General features: G+C 41.8%; 1 protein-coding gene across 1 annotated transcript in view; it reads right to left on the bottom strand.

Moving 5' to 3' along the window:
* Positions 1-221: 221 nt before the first annotated feature.
* The window catches only part of llgl1 (LLGL scribble cell polarity complex component 1), a 32,764-nt gene continuing 13,591 nt past the window's right edge, over positions 222-19,394 (bottom strand). Inside the window, exons 3-24 of the mRNA XM_020650671.3 lie at positions 18,920-19,001; positions 18,673-18,833; positions 18,437-18,583; positions 14,621-14,783; positions 14,313-14,448; positions 13,368-13,422; positions 12,550-12,704; positions 12,241-12,461; positions 11,436-11,503; positions 10,885-11,059; positions 9,717-9,821; positions 8,874-9,166; positions 8,512-8,662; positions 8,292-8,430; positions 7,878-8,191; positions 7,053-7,244; positions 6,874-6,946; positions 6,429-6,543; positions 5,977-6,041; positions 4,645-4,780; positions 4,475-4,557; positions 222-2,299 (exon numbers count right to left, since the gene is read on the bottom strand). Coding sequence (XP_020506327.2) covers positions 4,479-4,557; positions 4,645-4,780; positions 5,977-6,041; positions 6,429-6,543; positions 6,874-6,946; positions 7,053-7,244; positions 7,878-8,191; positions 8,292-8,430; positions 8,512-8,662; positions 8,874-9,166; positions 9,717-9,821; positions 10,885-11,059; positions 11,436-11,503; positions 12,241-12,461; positions 12,550-12,704; positions 13,368-13,422; positions 14,313-14,448; positions 14,621-14,783; positions 18,437-18,583; positions 18,673-18,833; positions 18,920-19,001 — 3,025 coding nt within the window. The 3' untranslated portion in view covers positions 222-2,299; positions 4,475-4,478. The remainder of the gene's footprint in view (positions 2,300-4,474; positions 4,558-4,644; positions 4,781-5,976; positions 6,042-6,428; positions 6,544-6,873; positions 6,947-7,052; positions 7,245-7,877; positions 8,192-8,291; positions 8,431-8,511; positions 8,663-8,873; positions 9,167-9,716; positions 9,822-10,884; positions 11,060-11,435; positions 11,504-12,240; positions 12,462-12,549; positions 12,705-13,367; positions 13,423-14,312; positions 14,449-14,620; positions 14,784-18,436; positions 18,584-18,672; positions 18,834-18,919; positions 19,002-19,394) is intronic.

Raw genomic sequence — 19,394 nt, 5'->3', positions numbered from 1 at the left:
AACAGTGCTTTAGTCTGTTTTTCTTCCCTGAACAAGAAACTGATACTGATGTTTCAATTTAACTTTAATGATGCAAACACAACACAATCACACATTAGAAGCTATGGAGAAGATATTTTATTATACTTTTTGGGGCCTTCAGGATCTCCGTAGAATAAAAGTATTGCGGGGAATGCAAAAAAAAAAAAAAATAATCAAATGAAAACCTCAGAGCAGACCAGTTCCATAGAGTAAATAATTTTATTAACATTCACAATTCTTCATCAGCCAAAATGCTAAATGACCAAATATAAATCCTACACACAAAACTGTGACAAAAAAAAAAAATCATTTTAATAGTGGAATTTCAAAAGGAACATCGTGCCAGCTGTAGCATCATACGGTTAAGAAAAGGTGTGTTAACCAGAGCACCAAAAGAGGTAACACAAAAGTCAAAACAGCGTTAACATGGTTCCTACCTGTTGAGCTACATTAGTAAATAGTGAGGTCCCTTTTTTACTTTTCATTTTGTGATCAGATCAACAAAAACATTGAAGAATACTGAGCGGTTTTAGGCTACAACAGGTTCTACAAAGCTCTAACATTTACACTGGGTTTTTTTCCGCTGTTATAAACCTGTCTTTTTTTTTTTCAATCTAATTAGATGCTGTATATATATATTCTTTTGTTATTACACAGTAAAACTTTATTAAAATGATTAAAAATACTGGTGATCAAAGCTCTGTATCTAGCCAACAGTTCACAGAATGCACCAATTCACAGATGCAAAAAAAACAACCCCAAACAAGTCTCCTGGGATCATCATAGACCACAGTACGTTACACTTAGTATTCAGATCGACGTCGCTTCCCTTGCCACACTTCCCTGAGTCCGTCATAACCACATTTGCATTCGATGAATAACAGAAGAGGGGAAACTTAACTGAAGACTTTTGCCACATTCCTTTACTCTCATATCCTTCTTTGTGTTTTTTGAACAATGCAATGATTTTTGTAAATATTTGTGATTTAACCAAACTTGATAGTTAAAAAAAAAAAAAAAACTGATAACACTGAAATGTCAATTCATCAAAGTCTCCGCTTCATATTATCACATGGTCCAGAAGAGCGTTCTCTATGTAAACAAACAAGGATCACATGTAAGGGTGATTTCACTGAATTTGAGAGTTTAAAAACAAAATGTTACTCCAGATGTTTCGTATCGTACCGCTGACTCCCCTGCCCACGTGGCACATTTTGCACCTCAATGATTTCACCTAATATGAAGACAGATAACAGCTTTCCAGGCCATGCACTGAGCGATAAAACTAATTAAAACAAATAAAGGCTCATAGATATCGTTTCTGTTCCGTGGCTAAACACAAAGTACACCTTTTCTTCCCGCTTCTCCAGCTGGTTCCCTCTACATTCTGTTAACTCCTCAAACCTTGACTTTCTCTGAACAATCCATACAAAACACATTTAATAAAGCATCAATCTTTGCAGTACAAATCACCTTCATTATTCCTTTAAATTCAAAGTAGACAAAGAGCTTCTTAAAACCTTCATGTGCACGTGTGAAATAACATATTGGCTCACTGGTTTGGAAACAGTCGATGGCACCTAAGAGGGGGGATTTATTATGAATGCTACAACTTCCAAAAGTCAAATATTTAAAATACTTTATTTACTAGTCTCTCTCTCTCGTACACTAAAATGTTCTTTCAGTCTCTGTTAGATGTCCTCAGTCTCTAACTCATTCACAGGGCTGTGGAGCCTCTGCACATACATGTGTACGTGGAACCAGAGGAAATCCCAGTTCCCACTGTGGGGAAACCTCAGGCTGATACAAGCACGCCACAACACTGTGGGTATAAAAATAAAAAACATGAACATCTCTTGTAAGTCATCTTTTCCGTGAGGGCTGAGCCGCAGTCACTGAGCTCAGAGAACACCCCATAACCATCAGGCCACCAGAAGAATTGATCGCACCGACTGGTATTTTTTGAAAGTTCCAGTTTCAGGTAATGACATTTGGACCATAAGCTCCAAGTCCTTCCAGGCACCACGCTGTGCAAGGTATATGTCTCCATGCGTGGGGGAGAAAAAAAGTCAAGTTTTACAGACGGAGAAACCACAACAAGAGAGTGTGATGCTTTATTCTTTGTCTGTATTAAGGCTTTCCTCCCGGTCTGTGCCAGGTGAACAGGAGAGTGCAGAGTGCAGGCTGGGGGGGCTCCAAAAGTGGCCTGATGGGAGATGATTGTGGTCCAGCACTGAAATCCGGTCCATCCAGACCACCTGGGCCCCTCCCTGTAAGACTGACAGAAAACCAGATGACAGTGTGAGCTAAAGAGCTTTTTTTCTTAAATTAAATCCAATGACAAGAAACTCGGCAAGCTAGCCAGCTAACTTATCCTTATGCTAGCATGTTGCAAAAACATGCTAACTGATAGCAGGTAGAAGCAGGTAACCTCTAATGTATGAAGTCTAAATGTTTGACTTAATCTGAGACATCCATCACCATGTCGTGTTGTTAAAATCCCATGTTCACCGTAAGTATTGTTAACATAATGCTCGCTCCAGCTTGTGTGAGGATGTGAGCAAGTTGAGTACTTATTGACATATGAACCTTTATATTTATACAAAAGTATATACACACACTACACACACACACACACTGCCTGTCCAAAAAAAAAGTCGCCACCTGGATTTAACTAAGCAAATAGGTAAGAGCCTCCCATTGGATAATAACTGCATGGGTGATTATCTTTCAGCTGGCAACAAGTTATTTAACCCCAACTAATGCAATGAGTAGCTTCTCATTTCTTAAACTACTATGTTGAAAGACCCATCCTGTGCTCGTGGAAAAGATGTTAAGTCTGTTTGAGTAGGGTCAAATCAAGCAGAGAAAACATCTAAGGAGATTGTAGAAACTACTGAAATTGGGTTAAGAACTGTCCAATGCATTATTAAAAACTAGAAGGGAGGTGTACCCTGTTCCAGAGTGATCAGGGTAAGAAGAGAGGCAGATGAAGTGATGCACCCGTCATGCCTTGTGCCTACTGTACAAGCCTGTGGAGGCAGTGCTATGATCTGGGGTTGCTGCAGTTGGTCAGGTTCAGCAACATTATGTGCCCAAAGAATGAGGTCAGCTGATTACCTGAATATACTGAATGATCAGGTTATTCCATCAACGGATTTTTTCTTCCCTGATGGCACAGGCTATTCTAAGATGACAATGCCAGGATTCATCGGGCTCAAATTGTGAAAGAGTGTTCAGGGTGCATGAGACATCATTGTCACACATGGACTGGCCACCACAGAGTCCAGACTTTAACCCCATTGAGAATCTTTGGGATGTGCTGGAGAAGACTTTGCTCAGTGGACCGACTCTCCCATCATCAATTCAAGATCTTGGTGAAAAATTAACGCAACACTGGACGGAAATCAATCTTGTGAGATTGCAGAAGCTTATCGAAACAATGCCACAGCGAGTGCGTGGCGTAATCAAAGCTAAAGGCGGTCCAACGAAATATTAGAGTGTGTGATTTTTTTTTTTTTGGCCAGGCAGTGTATAACAAAGTTAAAATAATTCATCTTAGCAAAGGAATACTTTTCAATGAGTCAAATGAAATAATTCACAGGGTACCAGCAGAGGGCAGCAGAGAGTTATGTAAAATAGAGGCAACGAGACTACGACCATCATTTTATGACACATTTTGATGAATGTTTCTTATAGTTTGTGGTTCCTTTATTTATGTTAATTGTTAAGTGTTTTATGCCAGAATTAATCTCAATGAGACGTATCCTGGTTAAATAAAGGTTAAAAAAAGATTTAAAAAAATAATAATAATAAATAAAAATAATAATAATAATAATAATGAATGACTCCTCATGATTACATTTAATTAAAGCTCTAAATATGAAACTGCACATTTTTAATTTTAAATAGCGTAATCAAACTTAGCTGAATAAAGCTGCTGTGTTGGAGTTGTATTTTTAAGGCTCTGTTTAGAATTCAGAATTAATTCTGTGGTACTATATGCATGGTGTATAAAGGTGTGTGTGTGTGTGTGTGTGTGTGTGTGTGTGTGAATCATGGAGAAGACTTCTGCTCCACTGGCTTTGCAGAGTCTCAGAGTTGAGGGAGGAGAGAGTGAAGGGCTTGTTATTGGAATGCAGCGCTCCGACAGAAGGACCCTTTGAAGTTTGCGCACTCTGGACCGGCTCCATTTGAAACAGGTGCCTGAGAGTGTGTGTGTGTGTGTGTGTGTGTGTGTGTGTGTGTGTGTGTGTGTGTGTGTGTGTGTGTGTGTGTGTGTGTGTGTGTGTGTGTGTGTGTGTGTGTGTGTGTGTGTGTGTGTGTGTGTGTGTGTGTGTTCTGCATTCCCCAGTGTTGTGTCTAGTTTGAGCTCAAGCTGGTACATTTGTGTTGCTTCAGTGAGGAATATGAGCAAAAAGCTTAACAAGTTCCTCCCCTGTTTGTGTCTCACCTGTTTAGTTAATAAGGATGCCCGTCGAGCGTCCCTCCTCCTCTTTCATGTTCTTCAGGTTATTCTCCGCCTCGTCCACAGTGCTGCACACACATAAGACAGCTCGGTTTTTCTCTTTAAAACACGATGGAAACATTACAGACTTCAAACATACAAGTGCGTATGCCTACGTTAGGAACTCCCTGACGTCCTCCACGGTGATTTCTCCGGTGGTGTCGAGGGTGAGGTCAGCACAGCTGAGGGGGGAGTCCAGCGGGGTGTCCATGATGGGAGAGGACAGGGTGCTCTGAGGATCCTCTGTTTGCCCTGTGGGGGAGAAAGCCACAGAGTCGGGGGGCTGAAACATGTTTCTACATTCACTGGACTTGTAGAGGTATGGGTTGCTGAGAACTTTAAAGATTTCTCAGTGATATCAGTTTTGAGCTCACAAAATTCATCCATGATACCCAAACAACAATATGTCTGATGCTAATGAATTCTCTTTTTAACTGATAGCTCTTCATCATTAGCCAATTTTTGAGCATAAAGTGACAGGACGTATTATTTCATTTACAACAAGAAGCATAAACTTGGGTTGTCATGAAAAGAGAATTTAAAAACTTTATCCAATTCTAGTGAAAATTCAACAATATCATAACCTGTTTTGATACAATAGCAGCAGAAATACAAACCCTGAGCAACTGATGTGCGTGACTGCGTGTGTTTGCTGACTTTTTCCAGAGGTGTAAAGTGTCCATGAGTAAAAACGAATCCCATTGATACACATTCACACACTGCTGACTCAGAAGCAGGAGCAATTTGGGGTTCAGTGTCTTGCCCAAGGACACTTGGACATGTGAGCTGTTTCATTTCTTTTGGCCTTCAAAGCCACGTTAAACCATAATCATAGTTGACATGTAAACGTAGCTATTGTTTGAGTGTTTACTTTAAGGTTTAAAATCAATGCAGCAGAACCAGAAATAATATCCATTACATTCCATGCTTTCTATTTCTCTGTTAACTCTAAATATTTACCATCATGGAGGTCAGTCACAAGCCTCTGCTTTGAAACCTGAATTTTCCTCACCAAACAAACAGTTTACAGCCATTCATGTGGAACCATGTTCAATGGAACTAAACATTCAAACGTTGTCCGCTGCTGACATGAACTGCTATTAAAGTCTAGGTCTGCTAGTTTAATCACACTACAGCAAAACAAAAAACCCCACGCTAGTCTCTTCAGTAACCATCATTTCCTGCCAGAGAAAGGGGTGCTGTGCAGTAGAGGCAATTGGGGCATACCAAAGGGTAACCATGGAGACCAGAAGGGGACCCCTGCATGCCCCGCTCTGAGTTTAAGAGGTTCAGAGAAATGAGGGAGAGTGACACGAGGGGAGATTATACAGAGAGAGAGAGTGAGGAGGAGGAGGAGAGAGACGGAAGCAAAAGAAACGTTTGTGTGGGGATGTAAATGTGTGTGTGTGTGTGTTTGTGACTGTGTGTGTTTGTGACTGTGTACTAACCCTCAGCCTGACCCATCTGGTTCTTGTGGGTTCCATTTGCCTGTGGCGTCGATGTCGTACCATCACTGAGGAGACAAATGAGCACACAGTTTATTTTACTAAGAGTCCTTAATAATCTATAATGGATCCCTGGAAAGTTTTTTTTAAATCAATGAGCAGGTGCAACAGTTTTTTTTAAAATATGATTTGAGGATGTTAATGATCAGTGGGATGATATTTATTGATAACTTATTTTTAGTTTATTTAACAGAAATATATTCAATGGTTAATATTTCAGAACAATATAAATAAAGTTAAACTAAGATCTACAGATGAGTACACCTGTTGTTGGTAATTAACTAATCGGGGTTGTAATCATGAGGAAAGCAGCTACAGTTTAAAGATAGTGATGAACAGAGGTTGGGTCCTAATTAAGGTTACAACCTTGGTATGAATACTTTAGTGTGTGCTACCTGGCAGGTGTGGACTCCAGCAGTCGGTCCAGCTGAACAGAGCAGAGCGGCTCAGTGAGGACCTTTGCAGAAAGGGAGAATCTCTCGTACTCTGAAGGTGAGATCAGGTAGAACCCTGAGGACAAAAACACAACGGTAAACATTAAGGGAGCTACAACCTGAACATGTGACTCACTGGGGAGATAAGAATAAGACAGGAGTCTGTGTAGTTTGATGTTGACATTATTTCTGGAAAGAGTGGCTGATTTTTCTATTCCCCTTCACTGTATCAGGACAGAAGCAGAAGTCTAAAGAGTAGATAGCTCACTTCTAACTGCATGGGGCATGTGGAAAATATATTTACTTTGATCTGTGACCCTTTGACCGTATCCTACCTGCTGTTTTTGAACAATCTTGTTCTCTGTGTGATTTACTGAGCCTGAATGTGAGTTTTTGATTGCCTCACCCTGTCCATTTTTTGTGAAGACGCAGGAAGCGATGCCGCTGATGTCTTCTTTCCGGATGCAGTCATAGCGCACCTTAAGACGCATATGCATAAATTAGAGTTACATAATGAAAGTTCATTAAAAAAAAAAACAATAATTCAAATATGCTGCACGGTTACTTCACTAATACAAACCCTACCTGTGGTCGAAGGCCGGGTATGTTAAAGAGGTGCATGTCGCCCAGGTTGGTCAGGCAGACCAGCGTGTGTTCGCTGTAGTCCTCCTGAGCAGTCGAGTTGAAGACAACCAGGGCCACCTTTCTCACTCGACAGCCTTCGTGCGCCGTCAGCTTGAACTTGGTCTTAGCGCTCACCTTGGGGAGGGAGAACACCTGAAGGGAGGGAGGGAGGGAGAGAGAGAGAGAGAGAGAGAGAGAGAGAGAGAGAGAGAGAGAGAGAGAGAGAGAGAGAGAGAGAGAGAGAGAGAGAGAGAGAGAGAGAGAGAGAGAGAGAGAGAGAGAGAGAGAATTGGATTCAGACATATGACATCATCACATGTGATCAGTCTGTGACAGTCTTAAAGATCCATTATGACTTTGTTACCATGTTAATAAGGGGTAGGAATCGTGGGCTAACTCACAATACGATATGGTGGGATACGATAGGAAATGATGTGGCCCCTCAAAAGGTAAAGTGCAGGATTCATGTATATTCCCCTGTAATTTGATGTCTGTCTCACCTCTCTTCATTGTTTATCTTATGATTTATTTTCACCACTGTCAGATATTATCCTGCTGTAATCTTATTCTTTATCCCTTTTTTTTTTTTTTTTTAAAGGCTTTTAAAAAAACGACGGGGTCTTTCAGATGCTCTGAGATTTAGAGGTTTAAAAAAGTATATATTTTATTATATTTATATTTATATAATATTTATTTTTAGAAATGAAAAGTCACGTTAACCAAAAACAATACAAACGGACCATTTGCATGGAGTGTTTTTTTGTTGTTTTTTTTTCCAATTTATACCTTCAGCTGTTCCTCTGAGGCGATGAGGACAGAGTGAGCATTTGTCATATCTGGAGCGATGGCGAGGTCCTGAGAGGCTTCATATGGATCAGGTAACGGTTTCCCCCGGCCATCTAACACGGAGATCGACACCACGGGGGCTCTGTGCATCAGCTGGATCTCTTTCCCCAGCACTGCCTCTACACACACACTGCTCTCCCCAGCTCCGCCACGCTCACAGACACGCCCCGTCCCCACTCCGGGCACCTCCAGAGCGTAGGCATACACACTGCCTGAGTTGGTGCCCCCCCATAGTGTTGGACCATGGTTTGTACCTGGTGAGGAAAACAGCAGCACATAATGTATCATTTTATGATCTATAACTGACTAAAGGCATTAAGGCTGTAAAGTCCAACATTCACTTCTTGAACACACCGTCGCGTAGGAATGTGTCAGCGAAGCAGAGACACCGGACAACTCCAGACAAAGAGTCATCTGCAGACCGGGGTTCAATCCTTCTCTGAACTGGAGCCACATCTTCCTGCTCTGCCAGAGCGGCATTGGCCTCCTGGACCTGAACATAACACAATACAACGTTAACAATTTATTTCTTTATGTACTTCAATGAGGCATAAAAAAAGAGAAGGATGCTTACCTTGCTGGTGGGTGTGGTGATGGTGCGTTTCTTCCCTGACACCCTGCTCTTGCGGATGCGTCTGAAGCTCTGTCGTAAGGACTTTTTCAAGGACTTGACTCTGGACAAGGGGCCCTCCATTGCCAAGGAGTCATTAGGGTGTAGGGTACACCTTGTAGAAAATAAAGAGAAGTCCTGTGAAACTTTTATTTCAACCAGTTTGTCCCATAATGCTTTATTGAACTGTGATTGGCCAAAAGAAGAGGGACGTTTGAGGTTTTCAGTTTGCATTAATGCCATCAAATTACAGCTGTTGCATTATGTGCATAATATGAACATGATATGTGTGAGTGTATATGTGTGTGTGTGTGTGTGTGTGTTACCTTGCCAGCACAGCGTTTCGTCTGTGGTAGTCAAACAAGCCGAATCCATGACTCGTCCCAAAGGCGATCAGATTCCACTCGGCGTGCAGTGCGATGGCTGTGACAGATGCCGGGGGCATGCACTGCACCAGCACAAGCGGCTGAAAGCCTGGAGGGAAGGGGGCGGGCTTTAAGCGCGGCTCCAGCCTGTCATGGCCCTTCCAGGTGAAGCCCTCCCGATCCTGCAGCAGGTCAACCACCGACACGTCCACCAAGTGGTCGGAGCGCTCGTCACTCAAACCCAGAACAATAACCTGGAGTGATGGTAAATGTGGGAGAACATTATGTATATATTTGTTTTACTTTAGAGTCTGTTTGTAGCTTTAAATGCAGTTTAAAAGTCTGTAGATAAAATGGTTCAATGTGCATTGATGTAGCTAAACATCCTTCTTTATATAATGCAAAAAGCTGGAAAAGAAAAAAAGCTCATAATGACCAAGAATGGCATCTAGAAGCAATTATTTGCTGCAAACATTGGCTACAGACCCTGTGTGCTCTCTGTAACTGGACAGAAACTGGTCTGTAAAATGTTCTGAACCATCTTCTAGATCAGTGGTTCTCAACTGGTCAAGCCTCAGGACCCAACCACCACGTCATGATAAATCACGACCCAAATTTCTGATCTTTTTCAATCAAGATTTATCTAAAGCTGTTAACATATTATTTATATATTTAAAGAACATTTTGCAGTTTGGACTAAAGAAAATAAATAAAAAAGGACATATATCAGAGAATATATCAGAAATGACCTCATGGGGTTTGATTTATTTGTATTTGTGTGTGTAATTGTATGAACATCTTTACCTGTCCAGCAGTTCCAGCCACCACCAGTTTGTTGCTGTATTTGCACAGGCTGATCTTCTGGATTCCTAACCTGGGGTCATCGCTGTACGGGTCAAAGCAGCCAACCTACCCCCAAAAAAACACACACACACACACACACACACTGAAGCTTGTATCTTCTGGATAAATGCAAAAACTGCAACAGTTAAAGGTTTTATTTAGAGCTTTTAGTTTAGGTGTCACATCAATCCTAATAAATGCAGATACTTTTTTTTCCTCTTTCTAAATGTGTAATTTGAACAACCACAAACACATTTACATCAGGCAGATTAAAGTCAGAAGGCCCCTCTGAAGCCTTCCTCCTCTTTCTTCTTATTGTAAGCCAAATGCCAAGACAATCCCCCCCCTCATACATACTCAGCAAAACATGCCCATTAATCTGCCTCTCACACACTGTAGGAATTCCAATAGAATCCTCTCACATGGGAGAAGAAGTAGAAGTTGGTCACTAACACACACGCACACACACGCACACACACAGACACACATAGATGCACAGAACGAGTGGGCTGATGGGTCTGGTTTTCATTAAAGAGGGGGGAAAAAAAGGGAAAGGCTCTTCATCCCATATGAGGGCCAAATTCCTGAACATGCAGCTCTGTTACCACAGGATACAGAGAGAGAGAGAGTGGAAGGACAACAATAGGAGAGTAAAAGTAAGAAAGGGCTCAGGAGTCTTCACTGTTAAATGTATCACTCAGAATCAGTTTATACACCTTTGTCATCTTTTTATGCTGTTGTTTTTTTAACTTATGATGATCCTTCAGTGACAGCTTAAGAGAAACTGAGAAAAATATCCAACTACCGACAAAGCTTAATATTCCATTTGTGTAAATGATCAGTTAAAGTCCCTTGTCATAAAAGACAGCTTCACAAGGCCGATTCAGTTCTTTAAAAATGTGAGTGTACAGAAAAACAGGCCATTAAAACAAAACCACTGTTCCTTCTGAGTCCAATTTTTGTAAGAGTAACAATGGGTTGGGTCTGTCTGAAAAAACAGAACCAAAAACCAAACAGATGAGAAAATTAGGCCACAGATGTAAATTTAAAGGACTGACACACATTATTTTTATTCCCACAGCCTGAAAAACTAGTTCCCTAGTTCCTGATCCTCATCTGCAATATTCACCTTCCTGAAGGGCGGCCACTCCTCCTCCTGCTGCATGTCGGGGTCATCGCCGGGGTCTTGAGGATCGTCGCATGGGTCGCAGTCGGTGTGAAAGACATTGGCTGTGCTGAGTTTGTACAGAGGTGTGAGAGCAACACCTGATGCATCCCAGAATCGCACGGTGCCGTCCTCATGTCTGCAAACCCACAAGATTTAAAAACATGTCCCCTAAACTACTACCATCATCAGACAAAGATTCAACATGTTATAAGGTGCTACAATCTTTGTACAATATTTTACTAACCAGACTAAATTAATGAGGGATTGATTCAAAAAAGGGTCTAGTTTTGGGGGGTTTCAGTTATACTGCATTAAAGTATTCAGGTGTTTCTTATGGTCTCTCCATCTCTAGGCATAAATGTGTTAGCACTAGAAGGTAGCATCAGAAAATAGAAAACATGTCCACGCAGCTTTTTAGTAACTTGCATTTACTAGAAAGCAACAGATCTGTGCCGTATCAGAGTCTGAAAAGAAAACTGAACTGAGTGTATGTGCTCTGTGTGTGCAGATACCCTGTCAACAGCAGCTCTTGTTGCTTTGCTGGAGGTGCCAGGTTTTTCCCTCCACATATGGGCCAACTCTGCACAAACAAGCAAAGATTGGAGAAAAAGTTTATTCATTAAAAAGCTGCAAGAGTAATACCTCCCTAAACTTTCTTCTTCTCATTCCTTCTTAACAACAACTCAAACTTTGAAAAAGCCTGACACACATTCCTGCATTCCTACATGAATGAAATCTGCACACAAAAAGCCACAAAACTCAGTGCTTTTGTGGAGTCTGCAGAGTGCCAGTGTGTCTTTTTGCCAGTGATGATTTACGAGGGTACCAGCTGTGTGTGTGTGTGTGTGTGTGTGTGTGTGTGTGTGTCTAATCTGCCAGACATCAAACAGCTGATCTAAGCTACAAAGCCTTTGCTAAGCCTTACACTGCAGACACATGCACTTAAAGTGAACACACATACAGCAGTCTGATGCTCACACTGTGTGGTTTGCTAAAAGCTGATTATCTACCAGCCTGTAAAAGAGTCAATCTAATTCTAATAACCTTCCTTGGATCAACAGAAAACTAAATGTAAGTCGCATATTAGCCATTAATGCCGATCTCAGGACACACATCCAAATACAGTTGCTGCCTTTGTAAATACACTAACAACCAATTAGTAGAAATCTAAACAAAACCATGCAATGTTAGTCTAGAAGAATGATGATTTGTATGTGTAGAGTTTTTATAAATACTATTTCTGACAGCCCAATGATGACAAATATTTGTTTCTTCATAACCACATGTCAAATGTGTCTGTGCATGTGTGCCTCTCACCCTGTGTGTGTGCTGGCGTCCCTGCTGTGCTTTGCCAGCATTGACCAGCCTCTCCCACAGTTTGGGAGGGACGCTGGTGACATGGAAGGAGCAGGTGATGGCTGAGGAGTGCAGAGGAGCCAGGTAGGGAGTGGGCAGAGAGGGCCACCCAGGGGTCACAAGGTCAATCACCACCAGCTCCTCTTCCAGTAACACGACCAACGCTGAAGGCTCGTCAAACTCTGTAAAACGGAGAGTGACAGGTCAACGTTTAGACTACTATTCACAGATGAGATGTCTTCACATACTCCTAACCCTAACCCTCCTCACCGTTCTCTTGCTCTGTGTTGTGGACTGTGAAGAAGTCGATGACTCGAGACGTGAAGTCCAGAGTGACGTGCTCTTTGTCTTGTTGAATGGTGAGACAGTGGCGGTCACCGTAGCTCGCTCTGGGCATCCCCCCGCTGTACAACAAAACTGGTGAACTGCAACAACGAGTTGTATCCATGTCAGTTTTTATGAGTCGACTTAAACAACACAGGTTTAATGTTCTCTGTTTAATTTGGCATCAACAGTTTTAAATGTTCCAATAGATTGTTGTTATAGATTTATATCACACACACCAAGGAGCTCCTGTTTAAAGGATTTATAAACAATTAATGACTGAAGAAGGGCATGTTTGCCAGAAAAGTGAATTAATCCTTTAGAAGGGGGCTCCTTGGTGTACGGCTGTTTTTGGCGGGAAGCACCCACTTAGGGATGTGCATGTCTCTTTTGATTTTTCATCCATTTAAATTACAACACAAGCAATACAAAAACATGGGGGGAAATAGGAAAACAATTTTTTTTTTTGTTGGGTTCACAACTAAATGAGTCACGAGCAAATTTTGCTTCTCCCGTTTGAATTATTTTTATAAAGCGGTATAATCGTATTAAAAAAATTTGAATTCTTGGAGCAGGAGACGACATATTTTGGTTAATAGAAAACAGAAAAACAATTTCATATTTTATAAAAAGATATATTGATAAAACAAAATGAGAAAAATGAGAAACAGCTCAAATATTAATGTTACATGTGAAACAAAGACTTACAAGCAGGGTGACCAAAATGTTTTTTCTGATCGCAAGATTCAGACGTAGCTACTCACCCGGTCTGTGTGGTCCTCCACAGGATCTTATTAATGGCCTTACAGGGAAATGGACCTAAGTATGTCAGAAAATGATTAAAGGGGGATTTAATTACCTTAAAGACACAGACTGAAACCTTTAAAGCTGTCTGAAGATTTCAAAGTCAAAGACAGGTTATGTGAAAGAGAAAAATAAGAATTGAGTGGAACAGTTCCAGAGCAATCATAAATCATAAACCAGCAACATTCGAACACAAGTAAGATGCATGGACAGGCGTTTAAAAGAAACTACAGATTTAGCAGACGTAACGTTAAGGGATTTAAAATATCTATGAGGAAATGTTAAAAGGCCCTGATCAGAAGATGGGCGAAGGCGGCTGCTGGAATAAAAACAGTCATTTCATTATGTAAATGCGAGCTCTGTATGTATTACCGTACATAGGATTTTAAGCAAGAGTAGGAGTAATATAGAAATGAGCACCTGGTGTGTTTTAACAACATATCTGCTGCATTTTGTACCATTGTAGACTTGACATGGAGGGCTGAGTGACGCTGACGGTGAAGAGAGAGTTACAGTAATCCAAGCCAGAGAAGATTAAGGTGTGTATTAAGAGTTCAGTGTGTTTGGCTGTAAGGATAACTTTGACTTTTCTCAAAGGACTGAACAAGCTTATTGAGACGGCGGTCCAAGTTGAAATGTTGGTCAAAAACTACACCAAGGTTCAAAGAGGAGGAGATGATGTTGATGGAGAGGGTCCAATATAATTATTATAAAAATATAATAATCAGAAGTCATTGTCAGTCATATTCTCTGTGGACAAGACTTCACCCCATCCTCCTTTTTTAAAGACTTTGTTTCCCAGCTCATGTCTGTTTGAGGCATGTTTAAGCACAAACAGGTGCGGTGTGTGTGTGTGTGTGTGTGTGTGTGTGTGTGTGTGTGTGTAAAATGGATTAATTTCTCACCATATGGAATGGAGGAAGACACTGGCTGGTGACTGTAGGTGTTGCCATTAGTAACAGCCCACACGGAGTAGCCCCCATCGTTATGTGAACTGACAAATAAGTTTCCGGAGCGTTCCCACACCAGGCTCTCCAGCTGCTGCTCACACAGACATACAGACACACACAAACACACACAGACACACACAAACACACACAGACATACACACACACCAGGTTGATAAGCAGATGATTTAAAGAAGATCTCATGGCACCAGCATAACAGATCCATTATAATTGATGGTAAGGAATAAGGTGAATGTACTTGTTACCTGCTTTCCCAGAAAGAGCTGCTCTGCATGACGGGTGCTCAAATCCCAAAGGACCACCAGGCCCCGGCTGTAGCCAATCAAAATCTTCCCTGACTGCTGCGGATGTTCCTGAAGCGACTCCACCGGCCCCAAGGATTTCCCACATCTGTAATCATCCGGCAGGCTGGGAAAACAAAACATTAGCTATCATCCTACATCTGCAGCTTGTTTGGAACTCAGCATGTTATTAATTACACACGCACACAGTTCAGAGCGAGGGGAAATGATTGACTCAACGGGAGCCTGCCATATTGATTAGGGACAGAAGCTTTAATAGTGTATGATTTACAGTTGATCTACAGTCAATGATACGATTTTAACCCTTGAACACAAACTTCTTACATCAAAGAAATGAAACGGGCATTAACAATGTTTTTCCTCTTCAACAGGACCATACATACTGTAGGTGGTATGTCGAGGGTAGTGAGTGGACCTTTAATCATCCAAAAAAACAAGGATGTGTGAAATAATCAACACTGAGTTCAAACCATCTGTATAAACTCATCATACCACAGGCTGCTCCTCAAACAACAACAACATCAACAACAACAGTGAGATCAACATCAAGCTGCTCAGGCTGAGGAAGGAGACATTCCTCTGAGGCGGAGGAGGAATGTGGAGCAGGACACACCCTCGAGATGTCAGAGGATTCCCTCAGCAAGGAGAAGGGGGGAGAAGAGAGCAGAGGTACCGGCAGAGGGATGGAGAAACAAATCCTCAAACAGCCAAATACTTCTCGAAGTCCAGTTTGTTACATTATTTTTTTTTATTCCAAGATTAAGAAGTTGCTTTGAATGTACACTTTATGACCACTAGCCTCATCTTCAAAACAAAGCGAGCATTATGATGGAGAAAACATGTGTATCAGTCTGTGTCATTCACATCATTCTGTATCAAGTGTTTCAACACAAAAGCAAAATAATTTGACTAAACACATGTGGTGTGCACTGATTGATGGACAGGAAACTGCTTTTCTAAATATACACACATAGATTTTCAAGGGCTCTATGATTAAAGCTTTCTTTCATCCGTTTCTCTAACTTGGCCATGATGTGAACCGCACAATAAGTGCACTGAAGTAAGACTGCTAACTGCAGGTGTTCACCTACATGACAAACTGTGCTGAGTCTACCTGCTCAACCCAATGTCACATGAAAAACATGAGCTTTAGGCCTGGAGTAGGTATGAAGTCAAAGCCAGTGCATCAGTGCAGCAAGTGTAGTGTTTTGACAGCAAGTTGGAACTGTCAAAATAAAAGCTTTTTTGTTTTTTGTTGACTTAATCTCAGCTGACTTAATCTCAGGGACAGCTGGCCAGACTTGTGCGTCTCACTCATCGTAGACAGTCATGACTCAGAGAGACATTTACAGAGGATATACTTGATTTCTTCTGTATTTATGTTTAAAATGTTGCACATTCTTCCTTTAACATTTTTGGTTCAGCTGTTATTGAGTAATTATTTTAGTCTTTGTGAGTATTGTGTTGTGTGTAGGCATTTGTTCCTAAATCATTGCTGCAGTCAAGATCAGTGTATAGAGGCATTAGTGGCTAGCGAAGTGTCTAGTGTCAGCTTTGAGTTTTTTATAAACCTATATTTCTCTGGTAGGAAGTGTTTCAGCCCTGGCTCCAAGTAGCAAGCTACTTCTCCAACTTAGGTCCTTGTGGAGAAAATGAAATCAAGTGAACAAACAAAGAAGGGAAGAGATATGCAGCTCTCTGAACTATATGCTGGGAGTGAGGCAGAACCATCTCCAAAGAGAATGTCAGCCAGTGAGACATGCACACACACCCACACTTTAATACACCCGCACACAAACTTCGGACTGCTTTGGTAGCGATCACTGAGAAGATCCTCTCCGGAAGCACAGAGGCAGAAACATTCCCAACAAAGCTTTCCATTGTCCTGTCTCTCCGTTCACAAGTATTTTTAGGGAATCCAGCATCCTGCTGCACAGTGCACGGTGATGAGCCTGCGGGTGTATGTGTGTCTGAGTGTGGGTGAACGTTGGAGATTCAGCTAAAACACTTCCCCTACCGGAACACCGTGTTTTGGCAGTCGGTACAAAGCCTCACTGTCTAAAACCTCCCCTTCGTTACACACACACACACACACACACACACACACACACACACACACACACACACACACACACACACACACACACACACACACACACACACACACACACACACACACACACACACACACACACACACACACACACACACACACACACACACACACACACACACACACACACACACACACACACACACACACACACACACACACACACACACACACACACACACACACACACACACACACACACACACACACACACACACACACACACACACACACACACACACACACACACACACACACACACACACACACACACACACACACACACACACACACACACACACACACACACACACACACACACACACACACACCTTATCAGGGTCCTTGTTAGGCCTCAGTTCTGCCCACTTCCCTAAACAAGCCCGCTTAATGAGGGGTTTGGCCAAGCAGTCAGACAGTCACAGAGGAAGGAAAAACAGACACAACAGCAGCTCTGTGATTCTGAAAGTGTATCAACGCAGGAATGTAGCGAGCAGCGCTGCAGCATGAAAAATGCACAAATTACTTTCTTATATGTGCAAGAAAAAATATATTTGTTGTCCACAGATTATTCTTCTCCGTGCAGTTTTGTGTATATTAGTGCGATATGGAAACATTACTAGTTTTTGTTAGATGTTTTCCAGTGTTTAGCACATCATGAACTTCCCAGCCCTTCCTGTTTATCACATTATGTAAAGTCATAAGTGCAGGGTTTACAGCCAATTCTTCATGACAACTTTGTATTTATTTTAGGTTATCATTAAAGGCGCATTATAGGACACGTGATGCAAATTAGCTAAAGCTTGGTGCACAATGTAGTTTTGGTGAAGAATGTGAAAGTTGGAGAGGTGTACAGATTATGTGATATATGTTCATAACTCTGTACACAAACTGTCCTCAGAGGAAAATCTGGTCCCTGGAACACTGTTTGAAGATACAATCCTAAGCGAGAAGTTGTGGTGGGGGGTCCGCAACAGTGAAACCGTAACTCTCCTGGTAGCTTTTTTTTTTGTTGCTCCAAAACAGTGTTCCAGGGACCCATTTTGTCTTTGAATTAAGTTTGTGTATTCAGTTCAGAAAATATAGCATAGAATTGTTTTACTTGTCCAACGTGACGATTTCCATTGCAAGTTTATAACGTGCAGCTTCTGTGCAGCTGTATAGCTCTTTTAAGTACCATAATTTTTTTTTTCACCATGTGAAGCAAGTCTGCAGACTAACGGTACTTTAGTTCAGCGCTAAGCCTAGGGTGACTAGAGTTACGCTGCCCTCTTCTGCTGGTCACTTGTCTTTAATTGAGGAGTCTTTCAGACCAATCAGACCATCACTCTACAGAACAAGGTGATTTTTTTTTTACTTAAAAGAATATCACAGTTTCCTTTAGATGCATGATTATGACCTTACAAGGAAGAAAAGTTGTTTAAAAGAAGCACTGCTAACCTTGTCTGTGTCAATGGGTTTCCTAGCAAGCTTTGCAAACAAAGTGGTCAGGTGCATTGGATGATGGTGGCAGCTGCACTTGTGCTCATGGCGCCACATTTTATACTAGCATATTAGTCGCACAAGGATAGAGGACGCAGCCAACTTCACGCCAGTGTGACATCATCCCTTTGTTTTATGCATAGTTATTAACATGACTGTCTCACCTCTGCATGACCTGATCCTGGAGCAGCGTCTGGCTGTCCTTCAATGAGAGGTCGGGCAACTCCAGGAAGTACACGCCCCCTCCTTCTGTTCCAATGCAGAGCAGGTCACATGACCTCAGCAAGAGGAGGACGGTCACCCGAGTGGCACTGATGAGAAGAGGAGAGGGAAGCTGCCACTCATTGCCAAAAGAACAAGTTTGATGAGATGAAAGCATCTTTCACAGGCTCCAGTTTACCTGCAGCTCTCAATGCCGGGTCTTCCTGGAAGGCTGTAGCTTTCCACTTCCTGCAGACTGAGCTGGCCCTCTTTCTTAACCCCTCCCACCTCTCTGGGCCCCCTGGTCATCAGCTCCCACAGGTGAATGGAGTTGTCATCCAGCAGTGATAGCAGGCGCCCCTATCACAGAGCAAAGTAAACATTAACACCACATTCATCTGTTAAAATGATGTTTATGTTCTTTAAACAATGGACATGGAGCTTACCTGACCAGGTAGGAAGTGGATTTGAGTGACAGCCATGGTGTCTTGGTGTAGTCCAGTGAACTCCACTCCAGGGGCTCCATAGCTGGAAGGACTCGGTCAAGGAAATTCAAAATAAAATGGAAGGAATAGCGGAGCTTTCCAAAAATAGAAGAGTTTGCATTATTGTTATTGCAATTAATCACAATTTCATCATTATCACAGGAAAGAGACAGACACATCACATTATTTCTCAAATCCAGAAGGCTTAGTTACACTGACTGCAGTTCTGTGTTGGGTCATACCCTGTGTCTCTTGGAAAAGATCAGACACAGTGGAAAAACAATTTAACCAAAGATGGAGGCATTGCTCATTGCACATGTAACGTATTACACAACGTAAATATGCCAACACCACACTGTGTTTGGTCACTAATGGAGTGATGCCCACCTGCTCAGACATAAAGTAATTCTATCTCCCTTTAATTTTTCTTCTAAAC

Source organism: Labrus bergylta, chromosome 16 (assembly GCF_963930695.1).
Source record: "Labrus bergylta chromosome 16, fLabBer1.1, whole genome shotgun sequence".
NCBI lineage: Eukaryota > Metazoa > Chordata > Actinopteri > Labriformes > Labridae > Labrus > Labrus bergylta.
The sequence above is the reverse complement of the archived record's forward strand: the minus strand, read 5'-3'. Positions and strand labels throughout refer to the sequence as shown.